This window comes from Mycteria americana, chromosome 2, assembly GCF_035582795.1.
Source record: "Mycteria americana isolate JAX WOST 10 ecotype Jacksonville Zoo and Gardens chromosome 2, USCA_MyAme_1.0, whole genome shotgun sequence".
Classification (NCBI taxonomy): domain Eukaryota; kingdom Metazoa; phylum Chordata; class Aves; order Ciconiiformes; family Ciconiidae; genus Mycteria; species Mycteria americana.
This window is the reverse complement of record NC_134366.1, coordinates 92924592-92946569: the sequence shown is the minus strand read 5'-3', so window position 1 is coordinate 92946569 and position 21978 is coordinate 92924592. Positions and strand designations below refer to the sequence as shown.

The window sequence follows — 21978 nt, the reverse complement described above, 5'->3', positions numbered from 1 at the left end:
AGCCTTCACTTTAGTTGAAACTTCATGGCAATTTTTTTTTTTTTTTAAAGGGATTTACAGTTTTTACTAGTTTGTCTGTGGTTTGTAACAAGTAAATCTGAAATTTGTAAGCTTTGCATAAACCACACGCATACACACGAGTGTAAGTGTGAAAGCTTCCCCTCCACTCTATCTTTCAGTTTCCTTTTGGAATAGGAAGGAATGAAAAATCACAGGGCAAACTTGAACATCTGGATTTTGTTTCTTAAGCGGTGTCCGCTAATTAAATATAAGATAGCATTCTACACAATTAGCTTCTCTCCTTAATCAGTCTGTTTATTCATGAAAACTGCTACTTTCCCCATTTGTCAATGTCCATTTAAAAAAAAAGCAAAGCAGCACTGAAATTCCTTTTATAATAGCAGTGGTGCTATTATACTTGAAGCTGGAAAGAGCTTTAAGGTGTTTCTAATGGAACACGTTAAAACTGAGGAGTACTGTGCAGCTCTCCTGCTGTACATTAACTTGGTGACGGATGGATGAACATGGCATGGTGCACACATGTCACCCTTGGCACCTTGAGCCTGTCTTATTGGTAAGGGAAAACCAGTTGTAATATGTAGAGCGCTCAAGAATATGAACGTACAACTGGCCATGTGTCTGGCTCACACTTTAGTTAACAGGAACCATGCAGCTAACAGGAGCTGGTGTTTGGAAATGTATCCCTAAAGCACTGTGGTCTGTCCCAGCTGAGGCTACTTGAAGAGGAAGCTGAACTGAATAGTGTAGTTCACTAACTATGGCTGTAAGAACTGATTGCTCCATCCCTGGTATAAACAAAGAAGTAAGTACAGACTATTCTGCGTCATTTTTAGTGACGGTGAGCTAGGGAGCTTTCACAGTGGTCTCTGAGAAACTGCTTTCTCTGATCAGCATCTTGTATGCTCCTCAAGCAGTGATCTTGCTTCAGCCACAGAGAGACGGCCATGCTTTTACCCCAATGGCAGCGACTTAAACGAGGGTGCTTGCAGCTCTCATTAAGACATCACTTGCCTTCCAAGCCAACTCTGAGACATGAAGAGGTGCAACCACTCCCAGTCCCCTCAGAGAGTTAAACGTCCCACTTTCCCTAGTGCTGCCTGCACGATCGATGGCCTGCTTTCCACTCAGGGCACGCAACTTCACTGACATGCGCAGGGTTTACATACAGACATGTGGGTGAGGGCATGGCTGCGACCACCACGTGGAGTGGTGCAGCAGGTGCGGCGAAGGAGCTTGTGCCCTCCCAAAGGAGCCCTCTGCCCATCACTTTCATATAGCAGGCATTAACTAACATGAAATCAGCCTGGAAAGCCTTGCAGCTCAGAGGCAGATGACCAAACGCTAATCACGCGTCTGCCAGCAGCTAACATTAGCCAGGGAAAAGGATCTTAACTGGCTGCAACTTCTGTGTCATCACAGAAGACTTAAGGAAGAGCTCAACTAGGAAATGGAGACAGAATTAAAAAAAAAAAAAAAAAAAAAAAAAAGAAGGAAAGAAAGATGAAGGTAATTTGGCAGTAGCTGTGCCCTACAAGCTGCCTTGGAAAACCTCTGAATTCTGCACTGTGGTGTCCGAGCTCAGAGACACTGCCACTATTCTAAGAAAAAATCCTTGCTGAAGCGCAGCCTATTTGCTGTTACTCCTGCTGGGTAAGGCAGGGTTCCCTGGGGTAGCTCGCTCCTCGCACAGCCTGCCCCTCTATGCACACGGGTGAGGGAATGCTCTCCCCTGACAGAGCAAACCTTTGCTGCAATGGAGAAATGCAGTAATTCAGCACCCGGACAAATTATTTGGGGATTTCTGCACTGTACCGAGGCTGACACTTCCCACAACCAAAGGGATGTGTGCTACAAATGCACCAGTTTTCTTTCTCGGGAGTCTGTGTCTTCACTTAATTTACAACTGTGCAATGATCTCAGGGCTGAATTGCAGGGTCACCTAAACAGGTCTACCATTGAACCAAAATGTTTAGGTCTTCAAGAGCCTTATCTGGCAATGGCAGCAAGACTGGCGTTTGGAGCAGTATCTCTACTTACATATAGAAAGAAGCATTTTTTCCTGAAGTGCCTAATGGCAATGAAGTAATAAATAATGGCAACCAGCACTATGCACACTCATTAAGCTGAGAGCAGATTACCAAGCATGCCTTATTTTCTAAAATCGGAACCAGTCCCTTAATTGTATGGGCAAAATTCTTCAGCTGAGCCCCTCCCCTCTGCTATATAAATTTTACATTCAGCTACATAGCCACAAAACAGGGCTGTTGGAAGGAGTCACTGCTTACTTACAACCAAAACCACATCAATATGACTAATCACATCGGCTCTCTTACATATTGGGAGTCTAATGGCTTCTAATTACAGCCTTGCAGCTTGTCTACAATTTTTTCACTAAGCTATACAACTAATTCCCATTTTTTGAAGAAGCAGTTTTAATACCAGCCTGATGCTTCAAAGCCATGAGACAATACTTATGATCACACCCAGCAGAACACGTTTGCATGCTTCCCAGTCAGCCCGGGAAGGCTCAAGTGCAGCCTTTCAGATCCCACGAAGATTTAAAACAAAAACAAAGCTATGTTTCTTAACAGTACTTTTTTTACACTCTGACCCAATACTGCCACTGTCATCAAGGGTGAAAAAGTGCTTCTGCTGTAGTAGTAGGTTTACAGTACTTCTTGTGCAGCCATGACTGGTGGTCATGCCTGGTGGAAGGAGGTAGGCCATTTTTCTTCCAACTCTATGAAAGAGCGTGTCTTCAATGATTGGGAGGTTTCCCACGGTTTTACACTGGGAGGGTACTTTCCTGCATGGTTGCTGCTCATACTAAAAGTTTCACTGTTATTTTTCCACTGGTTAATGGACTTCCTATATCTTTCCATCTTCTGGAATCCTTCTACAGATCATCCACTGAAGAATGGATTCACATGGCACGTCTAAGTATTTGACTTGTTTTGATCTCTTGGTCAGCCTCTGAGCCTATTTCCCCATTTTTCCTCTGATTCCAAAGAACAAATTACCAACAGCGATGCCACTAGTCTGACTGCCATTTCTTGCAGGAGAGCCCATCCAAAAAACACAGCAATCACCGATAACCATGGGAGCTCACCTACAGTGGCCATCTGACCTGGTTGCAACAGAGGCAAATTTGAAGTCCAGTTCCTTAGAACCTGTGGCACATAATAACTTGAGTCATACTGACGTCTACCGAGCTTGTGTGCTGAAGCATTTGCAGGCTAAGGCCTAAACCAAACTGAGTCTTTAGAGCTCATGTGTCTATTTTTCCGCTCTGTCCACTGACAAGCAATCCTAAGAATCTGTCACTAGCAGGCAAAAATAGAAACAGGACAGGAAAAGCCATGAACCTTCTGGTATTTCAGTGCAGACAAATCTCTCATGATGAGCTTATGAAAGAACTGCCCTTGAAAGTACTATGGAGAACTTTTGGAAAAAAAATCCTGCAAAGTGACAAAACAAAAGCCTATTGCAGTAATTAAAAATTACTCTGCAGAGGATAGTGACGGTAATATAAGAAGCTCATGATCTATCAGAACTCAAGTAAGCTGATAAATGCCCAGAAGGCTTAAGAAAATAGTCAGTTCAGAGAAAGCTTTGAGACTGAAATAGTATTCTCAGAACAACTTATAAAGAGGAAAGCTTTCCCCTTCGTGGATCTCTAACAACACTGACAGACTTCAAGGGAGGCTCCAGCTGTAGAGAACGTAACCTTGGCTTGGAACAGTACACAAGAGAAAACCTCAAGGTGTGTGATGGTAGATAGCATGAGAGCCACTGAAAGCCTCCAGACAATGGCCCATTCAATGGCCAATTTCCTACATGCTGTAGGAAATACAAGTTAGAGCAAGAGCTGCTGGCCTCTAAGCCACATGAAAAAAGTGTTCAATCTTAAATCTAGGAAATGAATAGACAGAAGAGATGCCGCATTGGCTCATGCAATCCTGTTTTTGATAGTGGCCAGTTGTAGCTGTTTAGGGAAAAAGTATAGGAAACAAAGAGCAGAAGAAATCTCCTAATTCAGCTACTGATGCTTCATTTTCAACTGTGAAATCAGACAGAGAGTACCGTATCCCACTTTCTCAGATTGGGACAAGTGGGTGGGGACGGTTACAAATACTGCAGGCTCATGCACTGTAAGGTTTCCTTTGATGTAAATTATTTTCCCTTCATGCACAGGCCATGTGTGACTCGGTCAAAAGCCTCTACACTACAAAGAAGGGGACAGAGAAATTATGTCAGCCCTCCATTACTCAACAGTAAATTTGTGAATGTGGGAAGAAGAGAAGTTACAAAGCAGCCAGCTACCCCATGGAAGGTACGCAACACCGGGGATAAAGAGAAAACCTTCCTGGGATAGCAAGAGATTCAATTTTAAGAGGCTGAGTATCATGTCCTAAAACAATTGCAGCATTTCCCACTTACTTTTCTAGTGTGAGGAAGGACTTTTCTTTGAGAAACTTCTTTTCTAGGTTCCCCTTGGCTTTTGTCCTGCTAGTGCAGGTACTGAGGAGATGAGCTGTCATGGCTCCCAGAGCACTGCCAGCCCTGACTGTCCCTGCCCAGCCCTTGGGGCTCCCCCCACCCTGCCCATGGCCCAGGACCCCGTGTCAGCCCCCCAGGGCCGTCAGCCCCTTCCCCAGCGACACTGCAGCAGGGCCGGTCTCCAGCCCCTCACAGCCCTGCCCTGCCCAGCCATGGGCCCCACCGAGCCGGGCCCACTTGTGGGCCCATGTTCCAGCCCGGCCTTGCCCGTCCCCAGGGAGGTGCCCAATGCCCGGGGCTGGGGCTGCCCTGGTGCCCCCCAGCTGCCCTGCTCCTGGCTTGGGGCTGGGACGGGCCCTGGCTGCCAGGCCCTGCCATGACTGACCCTGGCAGTCCTGGCACCTGGCAGTGCCCTGACAGGAGCCAGCCCAGGACTCCTTGGGACACTCTGCATGGATCACAAACCTGCTAGTGACTGTCACAGACAGAGGTATGGTGAGTTTTCTTCCACAACTCCCTGTTTGTTGCTAAAAAGACTTGTGCAGAAACAGTTTTCTTGGGGCAGATGCACGGTACATATGTGTGCAAGCTGGTTGTTTTGAAATGCTGCAGGCTCAGCAAAATTTCTCTGTGAATGTCAGCCCCTTGCAATGCTTCCCAGCACAGACAAGGCTTTAGATCCTTTTGTCAGTGTCAGCACCATCTCTGAGATTGCCCTTTTTAGTTCATTTTGAGAGCAAACAAAACCAACGTGCATGAAAGTACCCCCAGCATGGAAGACCAGTGCCATGTGAGGCGTCAGGGAACAGCTACTGCAGTTCTGACACGTGCTGCCTTTCCCACCGTTCACAGTAAATGATGCCCAGGGACAGGCTGCCATCCCCCTGCACATGAGACAAATGCTGTTTTTCATTTTCCTGACACGCTGGTTGCCAGAAGTTTTGTTCATTAAAAAAAAGAGAAAAAAGAAAAGTAGATCTCTGGTATCTCTTTGCATGTGGAGGCTGACTTGAAATGAAAAGTAGTGAGAAGAATTAAATAAAATAACTCTAGCCCGTAAGATATCTAGCCTAAGTTAATGGCAGCTGATTTCCTTAGTACTCCAGTACTATGATCACACTCTCTCCTCCAGATAAAAGCAACAGAGCTTCATAAGAAACGACAACTCACCTTTCCTGAACTGCTAGTGCATTTAGCATTAGGTAGAGCAGATAATTTTCTGGTTGAGATGAAAGCCAGAGAGTTGAACAAAGGTTTCTTACCGTTAAGGACAATGCCATGCAAACAAAAGTGAACTTCTTGATATGTGTTGCTGTGACGGTGCTGTTGGTGTTCACCAATTTATTGCTGGGGTTATTCTAGGGTGAGAGAAAGAGATAATGAGCATTAGCTTGGCTCCAGACTAGTGGGAGGCTGACGGCACCAGGGTCATGTGTTGGACCTGACTGTCTCTGCGCATGCATGTCTGTCTTTGCTTGTTTGCTTTTTAACCTACAGGTTTCTGAGTACTTTGTACCACCACAAAATATTTGCTGCTTAAACCGACAGCAACTGCTCCTGTGGGCTGAGTAATCTCCCTATTTTTCTAAGGAATAAGTCCTATTTAACAAATTCAGCTTTGAAAAAGGGTGGTAGCTCTTTCTAAGGAAACTCCACATGATTTTTTTTACCTTAGTTTAACGTTTGTAGCATGTTTTCACAGGAAAAATAGGATTCCATTCCTTTTTACCACAGAGTGGTACCAAATCCATATGCCAATGCAAGCACCCTTACTGATCCAATTAGACAAGTAAGTAATATAAACAAAGTTCCTGGAACAGCTGGCTCTGTTAATGCAGTTTAATGAACAGAACATAATTAGGACTATTAGATGTTCCACCTTGAACATGGGCTCTGTACTCACGTGGCAGCAAAGTTTTATTTAAAACAACAACAAAAGCCCTCTTCCAAATGTCTAATATAGCAAATGAAGCTGAAGGCTTAAAATTGCCCTCAGGGAACACATAAAAACAAACTAAATGGTCTGTGAAAGGAGAGCATGGGATATCAAAAGCAGGGCACCATTAGGAGCCCTGTAGCAATAGGCTCTTGGGTCATCTATTGCATTTTCCCTGGGGCTGTTTGAGATACACAAGTATGTGCCCACACTGATAAAACCTGTACCATGATATGCAGTACAACATTTATTCATCCTTGACGTAACTCAGGTAGAACAGCAGTTTCTGTCACGCGGTCAGCCTCCTTTACTGAAGATACTCGTAAGAGAAATAGGAACTCATGCAAATACATCTCAGAAACGGACAAGCCAAACGTGAGCTCTGTGAAGGGTACACCCTTTCACACACATTCAAGTAGTGATGGAATTTTGCAGTTTAAAGCTTTCGTGGTGATCAGTGCAGTGACGGCACCTGGACAGCCCCACACTCCTGCCTAAATATCTGCTTGGAAGTTTGGCTGCATGTAGGCAACCCAGACCCTAAAGCACGAAGCTACTCCCACATCTGCCCTTTTTGGGAACAGGTTATGAAAACTCTCTGTAAATGTTTTTTTCATGCATCTATTCTTATTTCTTGTGTTTCTGAAGAAATACTTTGTTACTGTTAGTTTTTATATATGTGAGGAAAGGCCTCGCTTACATCGCTCACCAGTTTTTGAATGAACTCTGCGGCATGGCTTAACTTTCTAACAAGGCTAAAATAACAGAGAGGAAGGAAAGCACACCCAAATCCAGCCATCCAAAACGTCTGCGAAGAAAAAGGACTCTCGTTCGTTCCTACCTTGCTGCTGCTAACTCTGCCCTTGCTCTACTCCGCCCTTTGCTCTAACTCTTGACCAGGTACTCATTATTCCTGTCTCTTCCACACTATTCAGTTCTTGGATCAAAATACTATGCAGATTATGGAGCAAAAAGAGTATACATTCCCATCTATTAATCAGATAAATAGTGTTCACAAGTCCTCTCACAGTCGGTGGTGTTGCTCTGAATCAGACAGCACAGTCCATTAAGAGTAATGGCATTATCACCATATAAAACAGCAAACAGAGCACAGAACTAGGATATACCTGTTTTCTTTCAGAAAATTAGCAGTAACTCTTAACCTGAGTGTAACTGCTAGGCCATGAGGTTGCTCTGGACACAGAGTCTCATAAAAGACTGCAGCAGGACCCTGCATCTCTCTTACAAACATGAACAGAGGTAACGATTTCCCTGTGAAGGCACGAATCTGACTTCTCCAGTAGAGCCACTGAAGAGGGGCATACTACCTGGATCCCAAATCACATCAGTCAGTTAAGGCAACGCAGTGTGCTTCTGATAGCCATCAGCACTGCCAGCTTTCTGAGTAACTGACAAATAAAAATGGGAGTTTGTGTGCTTGCAAACTGTTTCAGCATCTGAAAATCACAATGGAGGCTTTACAGAGTCCGGAAATAAAAAGTGGTTCTGAGAAAGCCTTAGCTTAAGGAAACAAAGCTTCTGAAAGGCATGGTGACATGCGAATGATGTGTGACCGAGGGCAAAGCAATTCTTACAGCAATCTAAAAAACCCACTGTGGGTTCCTGGTTTGGTATTTATTGTCTGAAAGGTACGGTGGAGGCATTTGCACACATGGTTGCCAGGATGAGATAACTCTTTATACTGCTGCTACCTCAGCACATTTTATGCCAAATTGCTCTTAAAACATGCAATTAAAATCCCTATTATATACTTTTTTGGCAATTAGATAAACTGTACCTATCTGTGCCTTACCCTAGCTTTTTCTTCTTCACATTTGTTCCCCAAGAGCTCTATGAGAAGCCTTTTAACTGAAATAAACAAACAGACAAATCATGGTCTAATCCTGTCACCTCTAAAGTTGTCAGCACATCTTCCACCAGCTAAATGAGACCTGAATTTAAGAGTCTTAATTGCTGTTAATTTTGCCTGGCAATAGTGCATCTGATTGTGGCTCGTAACAGATGAGGTTAGCGGCCCCTGTGTTTCCTGTCCCAAACTGGTTTTATTTGCAGTTTATTGGTTTTGCATCTGCAGTTCCTTTTCAGCAGCATGACCTCTGAGAAAGCCTGCATGTTGTATTTTATCTGACAGGTCAATTTAGCTGTACACAGGCAGGTTAGGAAGTTATGACTGATTTGACTTTTCTTTGGTTTGTTTTTAAATTCTCCTTGGAAATATGGTGGATCATATCAAACAGGGCTTGCTTCAGTTAAGGACATCCCTGAGCAAGCAAACGTTTTTTTAATCACTATTTGGAACCAGAAAGTTCAGTTACTAATTGGAAAATAAAGGGAAGGAGAGGATCTGGCATTTGAATTAGAGTGTCACAGGACATGACTGTTCTTTGCACAACATATGGGCTAGTTAGTACCGGTTCTAAAACAGAGCAAAAAAAGAGTCAAACCAAAATTCATTTTGCTTATATATTTACTCTGTGCTCAGTTCCAGGAGCTGTCTTTGGATTCTTACATAATTACATGATTTGCCAACAAAAATCTTCATAGTCTTGGTCAGCTAAGTCAGTACTACTAAAATAATGTATGTTATCTGTGTTACTGTCAGTCTATGAAACAACTTTTGTTAAATACTAACATAAGCAAATGAACCTGAACCCATTTGAGAAATACCACAGAATCTGGAGCAGAGACGTGAGCTTGCTCACTCATTGATGGACGCTTTGTGAGAAATCACTTAATTAGCTAAATAGCTACATCATAGCTCGTAAGTGAGGACTTCTTTTAATCCTTAAAAATACAGCACCTATCTATTAAAAAGGTAGCTTAATACCTGGTAACACAGAGCTAAGGTTAAAATCATAAATCAGACAACAGCATGAAGCCACCAAAACCCAATTCATTTTAACTGGGATTTTAAGAAAACCTTATCAGTGGGACAAGGAACAATAGGCAGCAAAAGTAAAGAGGAGCAAGACAATAGATGGTCATTAATACAGTCCTATTTAATCTTTGGTTGGTTTATTTTTTAAAGAATCTGTTAAACTTGATTATGGAGCCATGACCTAATTTTCTTCATATTTGTTTGGCAGAAATTCCTGTGACATCACTGAAGTCACCCCTAAATTAAAACACTGTAACAGGCAGAAAGAAGAGGACCACGCATGTGAAACCACACAAAAGGTATTTAATACACCCCTAACATGGGCACTCACCTTGTCAAAAGCAGGGTACACTGCTCTGATCTCTGTCAGCCAGCCATACGGCATGTGTCCCACAGGATATGTAGCTGTCAGAATCGCCACTGCCTAAGAAAAGAGACAGGGAAACATGAACTTCAAATCTTTGAACCGAAGAGTTAAACTAGCATAGGGTGCCATTTCCCCCCAATATCACCACATTGACCTTGACACAGTGAGAAACCAGGCAGGTGACTGGAAGCTCTTAGCTTCAGGAAGACTGTCAGAGTGGCCATCATTTGGCCCAGCATTTTAAGCTTATGAAATCTTTCGTTCCATGAACCTACATTACTCAGCTTTGTCATTTCACCATCACTCTGATACTTTGGGATAATAGTTAACTTGAGCTGGTGCATGCCCCTCAGCCAGGCAAATACCTCCCTCCCACATTGCTCCTGAGTTATTTTACCTACAGATACCCGAGTAGCAGAATGCCTTACAGCTCACGGTAGCTTTGGATCATATTTCATAATTTTAACTTATATACATTTTACTTGGTTATTCATAAGTAAAACAGTTTTAAGTAAGACAGACTACAAAACAGTAGGCCTCAGTGGCTGACTGACTTTGGACATCAAACTGACTGCTCTGGGACAGGAGGCACTTACGAGACAAAAAAACCCCCTCCCCACTTTGGTGCTCATCAATGAAAAACAGACAAAAATAATTCCAGATGACCATTTTTATAATGAGAAACAACTCACTGCCTACAATTTAAAACTAGGCCCTTCTGCACTTTCACAAGTACAGTCCAAGAGGTACATCAAAGACATAACCTCCCCCTACATATTAATGTATGAAAGATTTTGCTGATGTTTCTGATTTCTGAAGAAAAAGTCCAAATACATGTACTTCATGTCTTTCACGTAGGAAGGGTGTTTAGGGAGCTCTTCCTGCAGCTGCTTGGAAATCTACCATCATCCCAAGTTTTCTAGTCCTCAGAGCCAAAGTGTACATTTGTACTGAGAAGTGCCTGACTCCCTCAATTCCAGAAATCGAAGTGTTTTGACCGCCTTTTGTCTGCAGGTTCTGATCTGTTACAATCTGCCTAAATTCAGCTTCATTTTAGATCTGGCAATGGTAGCTTTAAGAAAGACCTTTTTTAACTACTGCTGTCTCTGTCTCACTCCTAAACTTTCGATGTACATTTTCTTGGTTACCTGAGCCCATTTTCCCATTATAAATGTAATTGCTATCCTTGCTTGGTGAAAAGATCTATACAAACACAGGACCACGTAGCAAGCTAATTTGTTCCCTGTGCTGTTTAAAAAGAGGGGGGAAAGTAGTGATATCCACAAAGAGGAAGAGAGTGGGATTGATTCTCCCCTGCTAATAATAGGTTTAATAATGTTTAATGTACCTTGAAAAAGTAATTGGTTCAAAGAAAACAAATAGGAATTTTAAGGCAGTACTTTTTTAATTGCAGCCCTCCCCATTATTGTATTTTCAGCAGAATTTCCATCTGTATGAAACCTAACTAACTAGATTAAATCAAATAAGGAATATAAAAGATATTTTGCTTATTTTTATGATGAAGTCCAAAAAGACTGCAAAGACACTGTAACTGTTAAAGAAAACAATATTTCACTACCACATTTTATATGCTAGATTCCACTTGGATTAAATTATTGAAGTTTTTAGCAGTGATGTTTCTTCCAGTATTTTCCTCAATTGGTGGGATCCCAAAATATGTGCATGAAAGCTTTCCTAAATGGCTAGAACCTGTGTGCGACAGGTGAAAAAGTCCCCCATCAAAGCTAACACCAAAAAAGGGACCCTAATCACCATAACTGTGCTGGCAGTCCGAACAGAAGCAGTGGGAGTTGGCCACTGCAAGTGCGCTTGCTGTCCTCATGAACGTGCTACAGCCTAGCCCTTCACAGGGACATCCTGCCCACACTGCAAGTTGCTGATATTATTGAACAGGGGACCTATAAAACTCCTGTGTATAGTGATGCTCCAGACACTGATGTTATCTGTGTTGCAAGCACCTGCTTTTTCAGAGGCAATTATTTCAGAAATCAGAGAAAGTTGAAATGTGACCATTACTGTTAGTGTAAAAAGGCCAGCAAACCACCAGCTATGACATGTATTTGCAGTCATCCTAACAGCAACAAAATGCAATTGGCTAGCCATGAAATGTGATGCATCTAAAATCAAAAGTCACCAAGAAATGCAAAACTGATCTCTGCTAACCTGCTCTGGCTCCCCTTGTACTGAGACTGCTATTAACACATAGACTGATCCCTGATTTAGAGATGTAAAAGCGTTACATTTCCTAAATTCTCTCTCCACAGCTGTTTATTTGCAGTCACTGGCAACTCCTGAGCGAGTGAAATACACAGTATCATGTATGACAAATTAGCAGTGCTGAGAGAAGGTTTGTTAGGCATCAGCTGTTTGAATTTTCCTTTCCATTTAGTATCTTACAGCTTTGTTTCTCCTATAGAAAAAACATGAGAGATTTGCTAATGACTACATGGATCTAGATATCCTCCCACTGAAACTGGCAGCAAAGGTCCCCCAGACTTCTTAAGAGAATAGGTCAGCTCATGGTGAGCATTGGTAAAGGATCTGCATTACAAACAGAAGTCCAGCTCCCATCAGCTGTAGGAGACTACTGGAGTAACCTGAAATTCCTCAAGAGAAACAGGGTGCATTTCATATCCCAAACAGAAGACAGACTTTTTTTATGTGCTTTTTTACATCCCTACCCTATTCTGTGGGATGCACTGACTGCTAACAGTAGTTTCACATCAGTTTGCACAGCCATAAATATACATGACAGGAAACAGCGGAACATGGGACTACTGACGACTGTCCTAAAATCTCTGGGATCTGAATGCTCCAGAGCATATGTACCTATATGTACAGCATGAAAACCTGGGACGCTGGAACTGTTCAGTGAAAAAATTCTACTGGTCTTGTTGAGAGGGAGGTCCCACTAGGCCTGGCAGAAATGCTCATGGTAACATTCCAAGCAGTCTTCTTTTCAAGAATAAAGAGAGCACTAAATAGAAATGTACTTAAGACAATTTTTTCTTGTCAGCACGGCCGAGAAGAGAAACACAGAGGTAACTCCATGTAAATGATCGTTTGCAGTAATGAAGAGCACTGACTTTCTTACCTCTGTGGCTGCAGAACTGCCACCTAGGTCCCGGGAGACAAAAAGGTTGACAATGGGCCTACTTATTCGCTGAGTTGCCAAAATTAACGCCAAAGGCCACCAGAAACTCAGCATCTTCCTTATTGTAGCCTCTCCCTGCAACACATAGGAAAAAATAAAAAAAAAAGAAGTGGGTTTGGAAAAAAACATGCAGAACTGAACCAAAAGCACAGAGAAAGGATTTTTGCTTTCCTACCCATTGTCAGTTTGGTACACTAATTTCAATAGTTTTCAATATGAGGAGCCTAAAACATTTTCACTCACGTTAGTAATACGGATTCAAAAGAAGCTGTGTCATGGATCTCAATAAATAATGCATGAAGTATCTATCTGCATAATTTGTTCTGGCTACCAGACAAAGATATGTGAAAACCAATATGACATTCAAGGAAAAAGAGGAATTTTGAGACCTTCTTCCCTGTGAAATAAGGTGTCCACTTAGTTTATGCTGTGCTGTCTTACAGCTCAGTACAGAGCTCAGTACGGAGGTGCTCAGTAGACAGCACATCCACACCATGGGAAGCATTGCCTCATGTGCACCATTGCCAGAACAGTTTCTACCATGCCTCTTTAAGTGAAAATGTTTTTTCCTGGAGGACGGAGAGAGGAGGCCCTTCATGCAAAGTGGTTTAATACAGTATTATAACACAAAAAGCAAGTTTAAAATTACTGAATTTGGAAAAGCGCAAAGTATTAAGACATACCCCCATTTCAGGCCCACTTCTGTCAGGAATGACATCATGTATGTTCCTGTAGTATCCGAGGCATAATGTGGTACATCGGACAAGTGCTCCCATGTATAAGGACAAGATTGGGATTAAGAGAGGCTCCCTGCACTCCAAGTGACTGTGAAGCAAAATGGCTACAAAAACAACCTGCAGGGCAAACAAATACATGATTAGTAATTTGTCTGTGTGTTTCTTTAGGGCCAACATATCTCCTGTCTGACTCCAACCTGGTCCATCTGAACCAACAACCATGTGTGACTACAGTATCTATCTGACTTCGAACTTGTGGCATTTGAAACTTTAGTCAGGACCCCCCCCTGCATTTGGTCATACAAATGAGAAGAACAAGAGTTAACATCATACAGAAGCTCTGTTAAACAGTACGTGAAGGTATGGGCAGGTGCCATAAATAGGAGAAGGTTAGCATGAAAGTCTGGCAAGGTCTGGCAGCAAGCATGTGGCTGAGTGCCACCCTTCCCAGGGGAATGTGCTATTCTGATATACGCTGAGGCTGGAGACATGCTTCTAGGGTCAGCTTCTAAGCCCTACTTTTTTTTCAGGGGGCAGAGGGGGCACAGTGTTTTTAAGGGGGCCAGATGTTTTTAAGTATTCACTTCAGCATTTAGAAGCAGGAAGTCTTCTGTCATACTAATTTTCTACTTTTTTGAGTGAAATTTCAGTATTTCATCATTCTCTCTTCAGCTGAGTGCCACACTGATGTAAATGAAATGGAAACTTTTGGGCTAATGAACAGCTCATAATTCAGTCTTGTAAGATTAAATGCTCAAACCAGAAAATGCAAAGGAATTGGCTAATATGATATTATCGTCTTCATTAAATACAGAGCTGACGGTGTGCCTGGTAAATTCCAACTGTCTCTGGATGGGGGGCACAACTGGAAAGCCAACTGTGTTAGGTGCTGTGAACAGCAGAATCAAGGACAACCCTGCTGGGACATGCTGGCATTCAAGTGAATTACAAGAAATACAAAACACATTGTTCACGGGCAGGTTCTCTCCTTCATTGCTAGAGCTCAAGCTTAAGAAAAATCGCATTATGCAAATGTTTATTAGGCTGTTTATGAGGGTTTGCAAAACTGCTCTTTTGAACCCTACAAAAGAATTATTTTTCAGTAAACAGAAGCAAAGTCAGTCACAAAAAGTGTGTATATGAAGCTACCCAAGGAGAATTATCTACTGCCTGTGCATCTATTGCTTGTATAGGGAGCAGATGTAGGTGTAGAGAGTTCTGGAGTATGGAGAGTCACAACTTTTTGTCTTCTGGATTTGCTCTTGCTCTGTGCAGTATTTTGTTGAGAGAAGATGACAGGTGTCTTATTCTTCACAACCCTGGCACCCCACTCACCAACCATTGTGGAAAGGGCATGTGTACCATGGCCAAAATAAGAATTTGTTTCTGTATTTAGCTGTATATGACCCAACATGCATCTAGGGTCAGCAAACTTTGTAGGTCACATCAGAATGAGAGCAGATCCTGAGGGTTAAGGTCATTTACAGTAATTGGTATTATCTTCAGGGATTTAGTGCAGTACTGTAGAGGGGCAGACCTGCCAAATATAGAACAGTAGCTGACTGAATAATGGTTCAACCTGGTTTATGGTTTGCTCATATTTAGTGGGAGGAAAATGCTATAGAAAATTGAACTAAGTGCTGTTGACTTCATATTTCCTTTGATGTTGTACTGTTATTATCCTCTTTCCTACCCAGTCATTACACCCTTCAGCTAGTAATGGGGCCGTACAGCATCTGTTTTACAGGTGCTGCGACACTCCATTTCATAATATTTTTATATATGCTTTAAAAAGAGGGCTGTATATTGGTTCTCAAATGCTACAACACTGGCCATCAGCAATGTGTATTAATGTTGCTTTTTAAGTGTGTCTAGTACAAAGCAACAGGATAGTTAACACCTCCCTCACAAATGAAAGTTCAAACAACATTTGGTCTTCTCTGCATCACCCAGGGGCTATCACCACAGATCCTTTCTGCTGCAGTTCTGAGCCTTCACCTTTTGGACCAGTAACAAGAACAGCGCCATACTGGCATTCAGAAGATGGCTTACACTACTGCATTTTGCTGGATTAGACAGCATGTGCAAAACTGACAGGTGAAGTGGAGAATGAAGCCTTCACTTCCCCACCTACTAGGCCCACTCAGGATTTGAGTGCAACTGTGCAAAGCATGGGGAGAACGCACAGGGGAAAGAAAGGTCTCTTTCAAAGCATTCCATCAGCCTCAGGATTGGTAGCAGCCATCGGTCTCTTTGCCTGACCTTTCTTTTTCCCAGATGTACACATGTATAACTTGTTTCTCAGCCATTCTGAAACAGGGTTGTGGAGGTGCTGGAAGACATGGCCTTAGCCCAAACAATCCTGGTTCCCTTCTCCTGACATTGGTTTGGGACTGACTTGATCCAGTCAAGTGAGACCAGCCTAAACCATAACCGTCAGCAAACAGCCTCCACATGACGGGAAAACAGCCAGAGAACAGCAGGCAAGATTACTTTCTCTGGTGTGTTGTTCATGGCAGAGAAAAGGCAGTCTCTGTACAAGAGAGTTCCTGCTTAGGAAAGCATCTAGTCTGTAACACAACAGAAACAGTGACTGCGAAGAGGAGTCATTACCTGAGCTATGACATCTGAGATGGAGGCACATCCCACTAGGAAACTGTACTTGTGTTTCAGTAGAATCCCAGCATGGGTCCATGCCTGAAAAAAGGCAGAGAAGAGTTTGGGAAGTGATTATGATATTTGTGAATGATTTCAGGTCCCAGAATGCTGTTTTCTGGTTGTTACATTGTACACAAACAACTTATAAAGCTCTTTTCCACCAGGTTCACCTGGTGTGAACCTGGGCAAATGTCAAGCCAGTAGTGCAGAGAAAACACTGCTGCATTCAGTTCCTCATTGCCAGGGCTGACAGGGAGAATGGGAATAATTTTATAGACTGTATAGAAATTTCTGAGCAGATCTAATAAGAAACTGCCCCTTGTCATATAACAGATGCTGCACAGGATGGATTATCATACTAAATAATCCAAGGGAAAAAATGTTTATTCTTATTCACCAGCTGGATGCATCTCTGAAGTGTAATACTCATTGGCACACTGAGTTATATTGAGTCCTGTCTGGAAGAGAAAACTTAATGATCCAACTTCTTTTGATTGTCAGCTACTGTTTCAAGCAGACAAAGTGGTAGAGAAAGTGGTGGAGGCATGCCATGAGAAGGTTATCCTTTACCAGTTTTACACACAAGTAGAGGCATTAAAGAGAGCTGCCATATTTTTATGTTGAGCGGGCCACAAGCAGTAAGCCTGGTGATCCGGGAAGCAGCAGCCCACCCCATGTGTGGCTATCTTGCCCAAGCATTTGAGATATACTGGACTTAGCTGTGCTTGCAAAAAGTGATGGTAAGAAATATCTTTTCAACAAATTTGCTTTGAGAAAATATTGACGTTATTCCTTGTGAGCTCTGCAAGTGATCTGGGAATGCACAGCAAATCCAATTCTTTCACTACAAATTGGAATGAGAGGACACATACAGACAACCGGTGCAGCTCACCATAAGATGACCAGTGCTTTCCAGCATGCACATACAGTAACTCTAACAAGGCATGTGAGGTTTTTTACATTTGTCATGACCTCTGGATGTTCAAAGTCCACCCAGATGCTTTTTCCAGGTAGCCAGGAGATGATGTGTCCAGGTATATCCAGAGTTACTGCTTGCAAAGGACACACCTTCCTTCTGCACACCTCCAGTTTCCCATCAGGTTACAGACTTTGTGAACTAAGGTCACGAAAGAAAAAAAATAACATTAAGATTAAAATTCAGTTCTGAATCAGGCACTCACCATGGCATCCATAAAAGGGAAGGCAGCAAGATAAAGGAAGGCCCTCCGAGTTTTACTTCCCACTGATTCATCCACATGGTGCAGCTTATTTATAATGTAATACCCCAAATCGCTATATGCTGTAGAGACACAAGAATAGGAATGAATAGTAAAGGTTACGTATGGACTCTGGGTGAGATACTCGGAAGTACCTGAAAGATTGTGACGCCTAGGATCTCAGACATGCATCCACTTAGCAAACAGCTGCAGGGGCTTCAGGATATTACAGCCTCACCAGGTGCTGTTTATGACTAAGGAGTGCTCCTATGGTTCTTTTTCAAGTAACCTTTGGCAGAGGAGTGATAACAAATGGCTGGGTTGGGAGATGGGTATAGTAAGTGCCACATCTGTTTGCTAAATGAACACACTGGTACTCCAGAAAATCTACTGCTTTTTCATTAACTCAAGGCTCTTTGTTAAAAAAGCTGTTTTCACGAGGCATTGTGTATTTCATGGGATGTAGTACCTTATAAATGCTGCAATCATCTATTGTCACTGCATTCTCATGACATTACCTGTAAATCTGCCCAAAACTGTAAAAGGATACTATGAATTGCAAAGGCGTGCAACAAATCACACTCATTATGCCTCTCCCTTACTCTGCCTAATGTTCACCTCTGCTGCAACCTGTCAGGGCACTGTACCCTTCACTGTACAGTCTCTGGGCAGCCTTGACCAGCCTTAGTTTCCTTCCTTAACTAGAGGCGGCATCTCAGGAGCCACAAGTCAGAAGAGGGCACCGCTGGAAATCAGGGGGTGGCCACTTCTGATCGCCAGTATGTTATTTCGCTGTTCTGTTTCAACCTGAGACGAGATTTTTTAGTGTTGGGCAACACACCTCTTGCCAGGTCTCTCTTCCCAAGGTGTTGGGTTGAAGACAGCACAGGTGCAGGAATTCACCACACAGCTCTCTAAAGAACTGCTTACATCTCTGTCAGCACCCATGTTATCCAGCTGTTTTAATAACCTCAGAGTCTTCCCCATGACCAGGAATAATGAAGACCTAGCTATGACTGGAGTCTCTGAACTATGGGGACTTACATAATATGCATAGTTAAATAATCCAAACAGTTTTTAACCTTTTATAAACTACATTCTAGACCTGCATATTATTACTTAGTTTCCTCTATACACTTGTAATAGCTGTTAAAAGAATGATTAGGTTGTAAAGTCAACCTCTCAACACAAGTAATGGCAGAATTACTTGTGCCTGGGGAATCTTACCTCGGTTCTCTTCCACTTGTGCCTTTTCTAAGATAATTATTTCAAATGTGAACATCTATCTGATTTTCCATTTATAACCAACTCTATTATCATTGTACAGATCTTCATATAGGGTATTTCAGGAAAGTTATCCTTTTCATGCATGCAGGTCACATAATCAGATTGACATGCTAGTTGTTCAATTCAACCTTTTTAGCCTAAAACTCTCTCTCATAACTCATAAACAGTGTTTGGAAGCAATTAAAGAAGAGTTTAAGTCACCATTGATTTGTGATGGCTTAGGGATACAGCTGTTAAATGGTTAACAGGACTGAAAAGACTTTTTCAGTCCAAACAAAGACAGTATAAACAAGGTAGTAAAATAGAAGGAGGTGGTATGACACCACCGGGAACAGGCACGAGCCTCATTCCTGATAACTAGGACTGCCCAAAAAATGCTAAAATGTTAAAAACTTGCCCTTTCCCTATGCAGGTCCCTATCTATGTCTTTCATCTGAACTATGACTGTTAGACTCGCAGCCTCCCAGTTCACCCAGTAATCTCTAAGTTGCTTAGCCATCCTCCTGACGCACTCCCAGCCTTGTTTCCTTTTGAAGGGGGTTGGGGAAGAACTTTAAACCAGGACTCCAACCTTTCCTCAGTTCAGGGAGGCCCGTTCAGTTCTTTAAGTGTTCATATGCTTGTTGCAGTCCAGTCACACATCAAGCACAGCCTCTTTTTATTTTTGCATGAATAGCCATATGCCAACTTTCACTCAGTATTTTGAAAACTCTGTTATGCATGGATTTTTGCGTGGTAAGTCCTTGTGGAAAACCGCTTTTATGGCAGAGTAGTACCTGGATGTTTCTGAATTGACTTATTTGAATGAAGGAGAAGAAGTTTGGAAGGCAAGTGAGGCAAGCCGCCTGTGAGGGTCAGATTCATCTAGCTGTCTCTTAGGTTCCGTTGAAATTGCTTTACACTTCTCCTGCACAAAGACTTAAAAACTGCTTATTCCCCACATCGAGACTGACAGAATCAGAGTCCAGGTGCTGAGGAACCTGCTTCTGTGGAGGGGCCTCCACCAGCAGTGCAGTGCTGGGAAGACAGCACGCCACAGAAGTCACCCTCCATGCTCTCCATGCACTTCACCTGCTCAGCTTCACCTGCTTTAACTGACACTTTTAAAGTGTTTAGAAAGTGAGTAATAAGTAACTTTTCTGGCTCTAAAAGCCATTGAGCTGTTTAAATTTTTTTTTTTTAAGTTTACTATCACAGAAAAATTCACAGAAAAATTCAGAGGGGTGAATTCACAGAATCAGAGGGGTCAGAGGCTGAACTTCTCTCACTTCTAGGAACAGACAGTTCACCACAGAGTTGTAGTTTATTGGCAGGGCACTCTTAAGGGATTTATATCACCACAGCCCTCAGCACCATTTTTAAAATTTCTAGGGATATCAGCACTGTGCTCTGTAAGCTTAAAGATTCTTTGTTCTCTCCCCCATCCAGAAAAAAAGTCTAACTGCACTTTTAAATATGATTTTGATTTTAAAATTGTAATGGCTAAGCTTAAAAGCTAGTTTTAAAACAGCCAACTATTCCACATGTCAGTGAAAACACACAATCACTTTTGCTGATGTCCATGAATGTTTCCATCCTCAGAAAGAAGGATGCAGCAAGCTGAGATTTACTGACAAATATACAGACATGTGTCTCTGAGCTGTGAATAAAGCAATTGCTGATGCAATTAGAACTTAACCTTGGCCAACCTTACAAACTTATTATGAAGCATGGTACAAAACTAATAACACAGACAACAGAGCTGAAGAGTATTACATGAATCTAAAGCAGATGGCTCTTCCCATTCCTTGCATCATTTCAACCAAAACAGAGAAGTCCAACTCCAAGACAAGCTGCCTGTTTGCTCTCCTCTAATACCTCATTTATTTTGATATGTCTATGGATTAGTTTTGCTACAGAATTTAAGCAGGAATTCTTGCTTTTGGCTTTTCCTGCTGAGTTTTAAGACCCAGAAGGTTAAGAAATGACACTGAAAACTGCATACCTAATTTCCTACACTGATTTCTCTAACAAGCCGATTACTACCACATAAACTTCAGACATTCTTAAAACAACTGAACACACTCTTAATGATGCCAGCAGTCTCAAACAAATAGCTGTACCGTAGTCATTTTGGAGCTATTACCCAGCATGTTATACTTACATCATAAAGAAAACAAAAAGAAACCCTCATAGGAAGCGATACCATTTACTTCCAGACACAGAGCTACGTATGTCAATATTAGCTTTACTGGAGGAAAAAAAATGCAAAAATGTTTTTAGGTTAAAGTGTGTTCTTTTTAGATGCATTCCATTTTCATACTTTGCTGCCAGTTTTAAAAATGAACTTGGGAGACTTGAGAAGTAAAAAATCTATTCTGCTGCCTGTCAGAAAGACGGCTTACATGGCCAAAACTAGTGCTGCTCAGGAATTTGTACAGCTAAGTGATTTGGGCAGATAGGAAAATGCCAATTTGGAAAAAAAAAAAAAAAGGAATTGCAAATCTTAATTTGGAGATGGCACAGGGTACATAGATTTCTTTATGTCTTTGATTACCCTGACTTAAAGCAGAAGCAAAAGCCTGTGTCCCCTTGTGAAAGCCTGGATGATCAGACTGTTTTAGGCTTTGTGATTTTTTTTTGCTTATAGTAACAAATGAATCTAAAAAAAACCAGCTTAGGAGCATCTCAATGCAGACTGATTACTGCAATCATCTTTTTCTGTGCTCAGCTCTAGTTCCAAAATTGCATTAGTTGATTTTCCCAAATCTATCAATGACCATTGGTCTCTGAAATATCTTTAGGTAGGCCAACATCTCATAAGGCTCTCAAAATTAGCCTGTTTTAAACTAAAACCCAATCATTGCTATCCTAAAATCCACAAATGCTTTGGTCATAGGCTTTCTTTCTTCTTCCTTTGCCCTGAATACCTTGCTGATAAGAAACTGCCCCTGTTGTGGGAGAAGGGTTGGGGCAGCTGCGGAAGCATGTTACTGCTTTAGCAACGGCCATCTGAAGATGCTGAAGTAGGACACATTTTTAATGAATAACATTTTATAATCTTTTCGAAAGTAAAAAAAAGCAAGCCTGGATTATATTCTGATTTGTGTTCCTTTGCTATCATCTTTGTCCAGGGCAAAATGTTCAGTACAAGCCTGTACAGTGGGCACGTCAGAACAAGACTGACTGGAAAAAATAGCTC

General features: G+C 42.1%; 1 protein-coding gene across 1 annotated transcript in view; it reads right to left on the bottom strand.

The window, feature by feature from the left end:
• ANKH (ANKH inorganic pyrophosphate transport regulator) overlaps positions 1–21978 on the bottom strand; it is a 108567-nt gene that overhangs the window by 18465 nt on the left and 68124 nt on the right. The window contains exons 3-8 of the mRNA XM_075494010.1: positions 17475–17593; positions 16249–16332; positions 13582–13752; positions 12839–12973; positions 9688–9780; positions 5784–5879 (exon numbers count right to left, since the gene is read on the bottom strand). Of these exons, the coding sequence (XP_075350125.1) occupies positions 5784–5879; positions 9688–9780; positions 12839–12973; positions 13582–13752; positions 16249–16332; positions 17475–17593 (698 nt within the window). The remainder of the gene's footprint in view (positions 1–5783; positions 5880–9687; positions 9781–12838; positions 12974–13581; positions 13753–16248; positions 16333–17474; positions 17594–21978) is intronic.